This window comes from Lampetra planeri, chromosome 13 (genome assembly GCF_965212315.1).
Source record: "Lampetra planeri chromosome 13, kcLamPlan1.2.h2, whole genome shotgun sequence".
Lineage (NCBI taxonomy): Eukaryota > Metazoa > Chordata > Hyperoartia > Petromyzontiformes > Petromyzontidae > Lampetra > Lampetra planeri.
The window spans coordinates 6,592,326-6,604,496 of NC_136119.1; the positions used below are offsets into that span (position 1 = coordinate 6,592,326).

Here is a 12,171-nt window from a genome sequence, read left to right on the forward strand (position 1 = left end):
AACAAAAAAGCATAACTCTGATATATGCACTGTCCTTGAACTTCAAGGACAGTGCATATATTATCAGAGTTATGCTTTTTGTTTGCATTATGGCTGCAGGTATTGTGGTCCATGCAAACATGACTCCTCGTAAAAAAGGTGTCAGTTTTGTTGCCAGATAGAAGGGTAAAAAACCAATTATCAAGAGGGTTAGGTTTTAGCAATGCCATCTACTGGCCACCTCTCAGCCCCATACATACGGCACCTGCCAGTCTACGGTGATCACCGCAAGCACTCAACTGGGCCCGATCCTCCTTCGCTTCCGAGACCTGCCGAGATTGGGCACATGTTTTGTAATGTAGTCAATCGCAATGTAATTACTTTGGACAAATGTGGAAACGTTCTAAAAAGATATAAACTACAATGTAAAATGCTTCGCCGTGTGCCTGCAACTTAGGAACACAACTGTGAATTAAACGATGAAGCATGTTAAAAAATACATCAAATAAAATCGCATTCATAATTTACAACGTGGAATGAAGATGAATAAGGAGACGAGACAAGACCGCAGTGTTGTTTGCTTGTATTGGGAAAAAGCAACAACATACCACGCATAAGACTGTAGCTAGCAACAAAAATATAAAACACCTTAATTTTTGAAGTAATCAATAAATACAAACACTGAGCGTACCCCCAACATGGACAGCGCCTCGAAACCAGGATCACCTTTTAAAAGCTTCAAAAAATTCTAGTGCAATGAAATGTACAAACTTTTCGAGTTGAAGAAAAATGATAACCGTAAACTAAACACAGATGACACAACAATCTTTCACGCGACAGGATGAGTGGCATTGATGCAAAAAAAAAACCCAGGAACATGGTCAGGTTCCACTCAGTTCCAGATTGAAGTTTTCGTGACTGCAAAAATATTTAATCAAATCACGACCCCAAATTTGTAATAATGAATTGAATCTCTAGGAGGGTAAATTGCTACTGTCCACTCTTTCATGCCTTTCCGGGGAGTAGAACCCTGGAGCTACACTGCCACCAGTTGAAGCTGAGTGGAACCTGACTCTTTGGTTCTTTCGGTAAAGTCACGTCGGTGAAAATAAAAAATAAAAATACTGAATAAAAATAGAAATAACTAAATTAAATCACGATGTTTCGGAAGCAGCACAAACTTCCGTCATCAGATGGGACAACCACAGCACTACAGTAATTTTGCTGTGGTTGTCCCACCTGATGATTTAATTTAGTTATTTCTATTTTTATTCTTTATTTTTTCACCTCTGTGACTATCCCGAACGAACCAAAGAGTCGACGTGAAAGAGTGGACAGTAGCAATGCACCCTCCTAGAGATTCAATTAATTCTTACAAATTTGGGGTCGTGATTTGATTTAATATTTTACATCTCATTTTTACTGCCTCGTTTGTACTGTTTCTCACTTTTTTTTGTCACATTTGCAGTTTTGTTCACGCCATCACCCTAAATGTAATATTAGTAAAAACAGCATTTTTGTATTATTTGCATTAAGTGTAGAACAACAATGATTGCCTCGCACAATACGACAGATGTATCATGAGCGTAAGAATATATTTCAAGACATGCCAACTAAAGCCCTTTTCTGTTTTTCAACCACCACCATTCACGTTGCATCTGCCCCTTGTCAACAGCGATGGTCATTGAAAAATTGTCCTCCATTGTGGAAGGAAAAAACGCCAGGTAAACATAAATATCTTTTTTACCAACTGTGCTGCTGGACCATACAGAAATAATCCATGGAAGTGTAATTAGAGTAGACACCGTGACTACGAATAATCAAAGGTTTTCACGAGGAGGCCTGCTATGGTTTCCGTAATGAATACAATGTCTGTTGATGTGTTCTATTAATGTAGGGCATAACAAAAAGTATATTTATACATTTGGAGTATATAGGTATATAATTTCAGTTACCATGGAAATACCCAACGGTAAATATTTGTACTGTGCTGTTATTTTGGCCAACTCTGGGGTCTAAAACCGTAATAATTGACCGCTGAAACTGGCCACCATTCCGGCCATCACGGAGGTATGAGTCAATAAGTAACAGCAAACTTTGACCTGAGAACCATGCTTCCTGGACAACGTGGTCCCAGTGAAGTCCCGGAAGAGTGCAGCGATTGGAATATTAAGGTGCTATGCATGGTTTTGTTAAAAACCCTTTCACGTCCTTTGTGCATAACGCAATCTATAAAGTATTAATCAAAATGGTCATCGGCGTTCGTACTGTGGTTATGATCTCAACAGTAACGCTAAAGGCACCCTCCCCCAATCATATATTAAAGAACAAGGAGATTTAAATGAAACAATATCCTGGTCTCTTGAGTTCACATCTCGCTAAATAAAATACACTTGAATCTATACTGTATTTTACAATTTGTTTTAAAAACACACACACATACAACTGAGTGCAACACCGATAAAATGGGACAAGATTTCTTGGCACGACCTTAACTCGAAAACACTTCCATGTAAATGACAAAAACATTACCCCTCCCGATCTCAGAATTGTTCTCCAGCAGAACACCCAAACTGGCGTCTGCGGTTGGCTACGTTTTTCCCTTAGCTCGGGGCTCCTTGACCAATTGGTTAATTTCACTCAGGCAGCATGCAAATCCGCAGTTACAAAATCACACTTTGCCATTCTCTCTGGCAAGGTCAAATACAACTTGTACAAAACTGAAATTTCAAGCTACGATATATAAATTTTAATTCATATGCTCTCCGCTTTAGTAACTAAGGTGTTCTTCCTGAAACCATAAGTCAATCTCTGTTGAAAGGGAGGTCACTCCTTCGCTGCTGCTGTAGTCTGGAATTGCTTCTCTCCCAGCCATCCGTGTTGCCAGTTTCATCCATCTGTCTCCATCTGTTGAGGTCTATGTTCAATACCGTCATCTTCTCCACTGCCTATTAACCAACCCTCCCCCCCCCCCATCTGTACATATATATTTATACGTTTTCCTTGTTCCAAGTCTTGGCCTACAATGCACATTTTCTACTTTTTAACAACGTCTTTGTGACAGCTGCATTTATACGCTGTATAAAACTCATTCATATTTGTATTTAGCAATTTTCACGGGTCATGGTCCTGAGTGCTCGATTTGGCTGTGCTGTTGAGGAACCATCAAGGCTGTGCAGGGATGGGATGTGGGAGTGGATGAATGAGTTTGTGCCAATGCCCTTTGACCTTATTGGGTCCTGAGTGAGTTCTCGCACCGTCGCTGGGGAGGTGGAGCTCACGTGTGCACATTTCTTAGGAGGCCAGCCCCCTTCCTTTGTGAGCGTGACCCTTGACTCCGGATCACAAAAACACAGTGATGCATTACACTATCGGGTCTCCAACAATTCTATATGTACATATATTTAAGAAAATAGCCCTCCCGTTCCTAATCATTTTGCCACTTAAGCGGCAAGCAAACCCGGCTGCAGTGAAGCAAATTCAGCAGCCCAAAGGTGTTCAGAAATCATGGGACGTGCCCCGGATAACCGCTTAGCAGTCGAAGCACCGGGCCTGAATATATATTTTTCTATATTTCATTAGCGCGCGTGCAGCGACAGCAAAGCAGGCCCAAAAGTCAGTACAAACTGAAACCGGCAGTACCAGCAGAACGCACGATGTGGCTTAAAACCACCACAATTGTTTTACATGCCCATTTTTTTTTTTTAACAAATAAAGAAAAAAAAACACGTAAATCTGAAAATCTCTTTTTGGATCTAACAGAGAAGCGGATGACTTAACTGCAGCCTTCAGGCAGTTCTGATGCTTTTTCTTATTTTCACTCGTGTGTGTTTTATCAGCTTGCTCGCAGGCTGCTGCTGTCCCCTGGCTGGCAAGCAGGCAGGCAGGCAGCAGTGTGGCTCTACTCTTCGACGGTGTTCATATCTGACAGCGGGTTGGTCTCGCCACCATCTGGGCCTGCTTCCTGCAGCAGCTGCTTGTAGCGCCTTCGGAAAAATCCCAGCTGCAATTAATTCAGAGAAGACGAAGAAAAAAACACGCACACATTAGAGAGGAGTAACTAGTGCATCGCAAGGGCTTTAGAAATGATTAGTACACTTATTATGTAGTGTACATTGATGATTTGCATTTTTAAGAGCTGTTGTGTCAATTGTGTTTATGCTTCTCTGGATTCTGCCAACAGCAGACGTATTAAACATTTAGGACAATTTTGTGGTTAAAATAGCATCTTTCAAATAAAAAAATATCCAAACTTCCCAGTTTTGTGTCATGTGGATTTTGCATTGTTCACCTAAATCTATGCAAACTGCAATTAAAAAAACCATCAGATTAAAAAATGTTTATTAAGAATGTATTAAGAACCACGTTTTAAAAAAAACACTGGGAGAAATATTACAAAGGTTTTTTAATTTAAAGAATCTTGAGTTATTCATCCAGAAGAGGCTCACCAAGTCCCGAGACTCTTTTTCAGGAGAATTCTGCAAATTGTGTTTGGCCAATTACATTTGAAAGAATGTTTCGAATGGTGGAATAAAGAGAACTACCTGGACAAACCCCACTCATATAAGGGGATAACATTCAAAGGGCCGCATAGATGAGTTTCATACTAGATTAGAAAAAAAACATTCTGGGTGGCTCCCTGCCTGGATTCCTGTCTGCCTGCCTGGCATGCCGCCAAGCGGTCATGCCCGGTGATGACGTCACCGCGCCCATCTGCTTGATGACATCACGTACACCCCTTAGCATTGAGCTGGGTTCATACGTGGTGCTGACATCACGACTGCCCCCCCCCTCCACCTCGGATGTGGATCTTTTACAAATGTGATCGAGGAGAGAGAGTGAAGTGAGGGAGGGAGATAGAGGAGGGAGGTGGAGCTAGACAGGGCTCTATATTAGATGAAAAATTTTGCTGGCAGGCTGGGACAAATGGTCACGTGTAGGTTGTTTGTAGGATATACACGTAAAATATTGACTGAACGTGGACGCTGAAATCATATAAACTGCCAGGCAGGATTCAGTGTGACCAGCTGTCGAGAAAGCAGACATCACCTTCCAGAGGCCAAAGATGAGCAGAGCCAGCAGCAGGAGACCGCCAATGATGCTCCCAATGATGATTCCGACCGGAACTTCACCGCTTTCCAGCCTCGTGACCTCCAGCTCCACCTAGCAGCGACAGCAACAGCGGTTCAAGACCACATGGTACCAGGTGTCTAATGTTAAATTTCCACTGCAGTTAAAACTCAGACCTTAGCAAGTATAGACAAGCGATCATAATTTTCTACCACTTTAACAAAATGAAACGTAAGTTTGGATTAGGTTTTTTGTTGCCAAGTTTTTTTTCTAATTAAAACAAATGGCCTGAAGTTGACCTTAGTAACGGTGCGCGTCTCTATTCCACGTTGACCTGTGTTGTGATGACTTCCCCAGGGTAGCCCGGTTAAAAGCAAAGTGGGCTACACAGGCCCACAAGACTTGGGCCACACAGCCAGACTTGGTACGAGCTTGGCCGAGCAAGGCTACCACGGAAATACGGGGCTCACCCCTCAGGTCCGATTTATGAACTAGGCTAGCCCACTTTTAAGAAGTCATGGGAACGAAGCAAAGGTTACATCTTTGCTCTCTTGTGGCGGAGTCTTATTATGTATCATGTCTAATCATTGAACAGCCAGCGCAATGTGTGAAATTGAGATTAGCTTCTCACCGCACGAAGAGGCCTGAACTTTTCATCATCCATAATCATTCATGTTTTAACTTTGTTTTCGTTTTTGTACTCAACAGTGGGCAGTGCAGTCTATGTGCTGCTGTGCATGTTGAAATAAGCACAATTCCATTTTTCAAGAATGTGGTTGGATGTAAGGAAGATGCTTGTTTTCAAATGTGTGGGCTATGTGACTCTGTGAGTAGGGTGTTTATGACGTTTTATCGATGTGGAGTGGTCTGTGACAATTTTATTTTGAAAGGCGCTATGTTAAATAAAGGTCGATTGAATGATTTGAATGTTGTTGCAGGTTTCAATTAAAATTCAGTTTAACTAAATTACAATCTAAGAGGGGTATTTCGATTGCATAACCGTGGATTGACAAATAAGTTATGGTACTTTAAGGATCACCAAAAGCCTTAACGACAGATTAACTCAATAATCTTGCGCAGGTGTTTTAGGTCATCTCGTTTGCACATTTACTGAAAAATGGTGAAATCTGAGCTGAGTGCAGTCAGAAAACATCTCCAAAAGAAGGTCATCAAATTTATTGTAGTGAAATGGCCATGTGGCCATTTTGAGGAAACAACCGTTGAGTAAGTCTTCGCGGTGTGTGTCAAGTGCTGCAGCCAGGTGGCTGTGATTGGTTGATGTGTGCACGCGGACTGCCTACATCGTTTGCAATGCACACGTGTGTGAGATGCGTTATCGGCACACAGAAGTGAGGTGAGAGGGGATAGTGATAGAACACGGCACACACACATTCACCTCCGATTAGCACGGGTGGCTATGTACGGTGCGAAAGAAGTTCACCTTACATGCATACATAGCGACGCGCAGATGTTGTGCGCTTGCTGCTTACCGTCCTCTCTTCGCTGCCCTTTGGAATTAATAAGAATGAGGAAGGACCCAACTCCAGCCTCCCGCGGGACACCAACTTCACAGATTTAAACTTGGCCTTCAAAGAGAAGTCACGCGAACCGACATTCATCATTGAAACACTCACCACCTATTTCATGCTATTTAATGCAGAAGCAGTGGAGTGGTTGGAGCATTTTGCTATGAAGCCAGTGACTCGAGTTCGATTGGCAACTGTGGCCAACACCAATGGCGAGTGAGGAGCTGATGCGGTCCCCACTTCACCAACCCGCATGTGGGTCCAAAATGCCATGACTGGCACTGCCTTCATCCAGCAGTGGATTGACAAAAGGCTGCAAATGATTAATTATTCATTATTTATTTTTATCGGTCATATTTCACAGCCAGCAGGGCATTGCTCTAAGGCACCCTCTGCTGTCAAGTTGTGAATTGCAGACTCGGTAACAATGAACACTATTTCAGTCCTGTGTAACATACTCCAAAGAGTATGTTTCAGTCCTGTATAACAAATTGAAATAAACGCATATTTTATATTTGTTTAAAATTTTGATTTAAATAACATGGTGGCATATTTTAACGTTTTCACCCTTAAAATGTAGTTCGGTTATAGAGGGCTATTCGACTAATTATTGCTATTCCTGGAAAATATTGTGTCCATCTGTCCATCCATCAGTGACGCTTTCCACCACAGCTCTTCCCGTCACCCAGGTCTCTCATATCCCTTTTCCACTGGCACATCTGAGCCATGCTAGTTCGGGGCCGGCCTTCAGGCTACGAGTGGTTTGCCACTGGCTATTGGCTGAGCCAAGCCAGAACCAAACTGTTAAACACTGACATCATACGACATTTGAAACTGGCTCAGGGCCAAGCAGGGTCAGGGGTGGGGTTAATCATTTTTGTCGTGCACTGCAGCTCAACTTATTCATTGCATGTGAAGTCAGTGGCACGGCTCAGCCTCTGCAGTGGAGAAATCATCTGGCACCTCCTGAGCCTCGCTGGGTTGGGCTGGGCTGGATCAACACGGCCCTGGCTCGGCACGGCACAGCTGTGCAGTGGAAAAGAGGCTTGAGCATCTTACCGTGGCGAAGGTGGTGTTCCAGAACCGGGACGTGATGGTGACCGATGCATCCTTGCCTTCGTCCAGCCGGCCGAGCGTGCACGTGAACACAGAGCACTGGACATCTGGGCATGTCTGTGAGCAGCAGAACAGTGGCGGTCAGAGGACAGTAATTGACGAGCCGTGAGCACTCGCACCTTGGCCGTGGGAGGCCCGTCGAGATGAAGTGTTTCTTGCGCACGGGGAAAAAGATAGAAAAATTATGTATAATTTTTACTTATTTATATACATATTGAATAACGACGCACGACTGTGTGAATCACACGGCTGTGTGATGGGTGGGTTTATCGGTGGGTGGGTCAGTTCGTTGGTTGGGATGGGTGTGTGGTTAGTGGTGAAAGTGACCCTGGAGGTCGATGGGATTGTAGGCCAGTGAGCAAGCCAGCTCAAGCGTCTCCATCGTTGCTGGGGCCTCACCAGTTCCTCCACGTTAGACAGGTCCTCCGTGGTTTGCTGCACCTCGTACTGATGCTTGGCGATGTTCAGGGGATCAACGATGCCAGCGGTGTCACACGTTATCATCTCCGGCTGCCAGAGGCAATGAAGGAAGTCAGCGCACGTGTGTATGGCACTCCCACGCGTGCCGCACAGACTCACGCCACGCGCACGTGCATGCTAACAGCATGACGGAACACAGCGCATCTCCCGTACAGTAGCGTTGTCGAAATGTACTATATTTTTTCACAATATAATACCATATTTGTTTTCATGATATGAAGATTATCTCAATGCGGTTATCCATATATTTTATCAATCATTGCGAATTTACAATCTATAATGCGAGGAATGTATAGGCCATCAGTTACACGCGAAAACAATATTAATTGGATTTACTACGAAAACAACGATGTGAAATAACCTCCGAGACAACAATGAATTTGTTAAATGTTTTGCTAATCGCAAATTTAATTGGTAACGTAGATATTTGACCATCGTGTTTGTTATTTCATGCACATTTCGTCAGGAAATAAAATATTTTGAAAAAGTTAATGAGTGATGATAATCGCAATGTAACGAAGCAATTATGATTTGCCGGTGAGCACAGGGACACACCGGGGAAGAGCGAACGTTGGTCACGTAGAGCAGGCGGTTATTCTGCGCGGTGAACATCGGCAGGGAGATCTTGAGTTGAATTTCCTCCGGAAGAGGGAATCCAAATTTCTGGACCTGTTAAGGGCAGGAGAAAAGTGGTGAACTTGAGGCCAAACATGTTTTACAGATGACTTCCACTCAAATATGAATCCAATCAATTCCGTGTGTTCCGTACGTTTGTTTATATTTTTGTAAAGGTAATATGTTTTGACAATTGGGTTAAGTCAATATTTGAACACTAGACAATTCATGGAATTTGTTATTTCCCAATTCACAATATGACAAATTGTGACAATTCACAATTATCACAATTTCGGACCATGGTTGGAATCAAATAAATGGAAGTCTTTCGTCTCATTTTAACCACCTCATTTGTATTGTTCATATATATTTTTGTTACTAATTTGTGCAATTGCATTTTCTGCATGAGCCTAAATGTAACTTTACTGAATCATTTGAAAATTACCATTTTATCTAGGTACAAGTCTATGCATGTATTGCCAAAATAAGAATCGATTTTAATTGTGGTGTCAATTCACCGTTAAAAGTCTATCAAAAGTACTTGTTTTGTGGTGAGAAAGAAACATATAACTTGCATTATAAAGATAGGTATGATTTCATGGCATTTACCACCACTTCACCTTAAAAGTGTATTTCAATTCAGGACCGATGTCATCCAGCCCCTTAATGATGTCCAGTCGTTGTGCTTTGTCATTCACCTCCAGCTGTGCAAGGTTCGAGTCCCTGACACACGAGAGACAAAAAACTAAAATAAACCCTTCACATACACGATCCTACAATCACTTGATCCTACAACCACTCGGCAAGACCACACACGGCGCTCGCCCGATCCGACACGTGCGCTCAAAAATCTCGCATGCAAAGTTCATCCGGTTGTACCTGAACAAGATGATGTCGGCTTCGTAGTAAAGGGGGACAGAGATGCGTGCGGAGTTGTTCTCCAGCTGCTGGGCCGTCTCCTCGCTGTCACTGCGTCACCAGCGCGCACGTGCATGGCATGACATTTATTGCTACGTTTCATCTTGAATGTTTATTTAAACGTGTGTAATATTTCCTTATGCAATGTCGTTGCTAATTCTTCTTCAGTGTATTGTCAATAACTAAAATAGATGGTAATAGTACTACAATTGTGCGCTATATTGCCAATAAATAATGGCAATATGAAACATACAGTACATGTTAACTGGCTCTGTAATGCCTCGGGGATAATTAAACAAACAATAAGGCTCAAACATGGCAACAAATATCATACCGTGAAAGTGCACAGCAGCGAATGTGATTGTCCCACAGCCAAAGCCAACAACGTGCAGTTTTTTTGTGTGAATATCATCATCATCCATCCACTGCTGGATGAGGGCTTCTCGAGTGTGAACAACACAAAAATACTCAAGCGCTGTGACTGTCAGACTGACTCAGAGACAAACAAGTTTCTTACAACGAAGATCAGGACACACACCTTTTCACTTCCGCGGAGAACGAAGCTGTGCTCATGATATTTTTGCGGCTGAACTCAAATATAAACCGTATCGTCATCTGTAAATTGATGTAAGACAAAAAACACGAATTAAACACGTGAAAAAAGAACAAACTCCAAAAATGATCGTATTTAAAAACCTGTGTTGTCCGTTAAAGAAATCGCCAAACATTGGTAACGTTGCCAGATTACATTATCAACAAAATAAAATAGCAACATCGCCCCCTACTGTGATGCTTCAGACCGAGTGAGTTTTGAGAATCGGTAGGGATTTTCTGGTCGAAGCAAGTCTTAAACGAATAAGCGGGGGAAACACCAACATGCCTTGGCACTCGCTCTGAACACCGGGAATCCGATCTTGCAGAGCTGTGAGTGCGGATGGTCCTTGGGCACTGTGCAGTCGACGCTCACATCCCCGTCCTGCGAAAAGCGAAATTCCATCAGCAACCGACAGTGACGTCACCACGGGTGAGTAGGGATGCCACCTGTCCTGGTTTTCACAGGATCATCCTCTTTTTCAGAAATCTATAAGTCTTCCCAGGACATTAAAAGTCCAGTTTTTTTGTCAGTTTTGTAACGATAAAACACCAGTTAAAGACTTAAAGTTATTGGGAGATATTATTCTGCCAATTATGTCCCAGGTTTGTGTTCCTCTGAGGTGGCAACCCTAGAAAATGAGCCCTGAGTGTGGACACAGAGATTCGTTTAAATTACTTCAGTAGTAGTTCTGTGATGTAATTTTCGGCCTGGAAATCCAATATGTTGATGCAATAAAAAAAAATTATATGAGAGACAGAATGGAGTTCTGTTTATATTCATCATATCAACTGCTGCACCAGGACATTGAACTGGCAACGTCTGGATTCACCGTCCAGTGGCCTTACCGTTCTACCATGACAGAATCCCACGTATAACATAGCGCAGGTATTTCCTCGAGTGGCGGTTGGGTGTAGAGGAAGTGGAGATTCAGTTTGATCGGCAGGACCTTCGTGTTATTGTGACCTTGTACCGGCCCCGAGAGGCTCTCCTCCTGGACTCATCCCAAACTCAGTTTCGCCAGATGAGTGCCCCGCTTAGGAATGTCAGTTGAGTTTAACCGTCTCACCTCCGTGTCGATGTTGCGGAGTTCCTGGTTTGGCGAGTAGGTGAAGTTGAGCCGGGTGTTGTAGGCATTCTCTCGGCGGTTCTCCAGTGTGATAGACACCACGTGCTTATTCCTCTCCGACCTCACCACGTACGGAGACTCCCTGCGGCGGGATGTCACTTTCACTACTACGGCCATCCGTTATTCACAGCGCAGACTGCAACTCCGTCAGTATGACGCAAATATAGTTTGAATGGATAAACAAACGCACGCCCGGTATTGCATCGAGAGGCAGAAGGAGTAACGCATGGATGAGAGTTCAAGACATCGTGCAAACGGTTTGGAAAAGTGGGATTGGGCAGGGCCTATCTCGAGAAGGGATGATGGCCGATGGTCGAGAATAAAAAATTAACCCGTAAAAACAAAGTTTTTCACTATAAATCCTTTATATGCGTGGCGGCTAGAGTCCTCTCGTCCTCTGGCTTGAGATGGCTGCCACCTATGGGTCAGATGATTGCCTGCCACCATTAAGCAATTGGTAATTAAATATTAAAAAAAATTCCTAAAAAGTGTAAAGTTATCGAAAAAAAATTTCACGAAAATAAATTGTCACGCACAACGAGTCTGTGTGCAAAATGTCAGCTCGATTGGATCACGGGAAGTGGGTTAAAAAACGACCGAAAGATTTGCACGGTCGTAAGCGCGCAAGCAAGTGAACTTAATATAAAGGATTTAATGACAGTGGCAGCCAAGGAATGGAATGTATCTGAGAGGCCCACCATCGTGGAGAAAGAGCAATGAAACCAGCTCGTGTGCAGGTCGAACAA

At 43.2% G+C, this 12,171-nt stretch overlaps 1 protein-coding gene across 1 annotated transcript in view; it reads right to left on the reverse strand.

The window, feature by feature from the left end:
- Window positions 1-547: 547 nt before the first annotated feature.
- The window catches only part of LOC144721985 (integrin alpha-11-like), a 46,585-nt gene continuing 34,961 nt past the window's right edge, over window positions 548-12,171 (reverse strand). The window contains exons 20-30 of the mRNA XM_078600002.1: window positions 11,366-11,507; window positions 10,585-10,680; window positions 10,243-10,319; window positions 9,666-9,755; window positions 9,407-9,509; window positions 8,727-8,840; window positions 8,091-8,201; window positions 7,635-7,748; window positions 6,540-6,635; window positions 5,029-5,142; window positions 548-3,982 (exon numbers count right to left, since the gene is read on the reverse strand). Of these exons, the coding sequence (XP_078456128.1) occupies window positions 3,881-3,982; window positions 5,029-5,142; window positions 6,540-6,635; window positions 7,635-7,748; window positions 8,091-8,201; window positions 8,727-8,840; window positions 9,407-9,509; window positions 9,666-9,755; window positions 10,243-10,319; window positions 10,585-10,680; window positions 11,366-11,507 (1,159 nt within the window). The 3' untranslated portion in view covers window positions 548-3,880. The remainder of the gene's footprint in view (window positions 3,983-5,028; window positions 5,143-6,539; window positions 6,636-7,634; window positions 7,749-8,090; window positions 8,202-8,726; window positions 8,841-9,406; window positions 9,510-9,665; window positions 9,756-10,242; window positions 10,320-10,584; window positions 10,681-11,365; window positions 11,508-12,171) is intronic.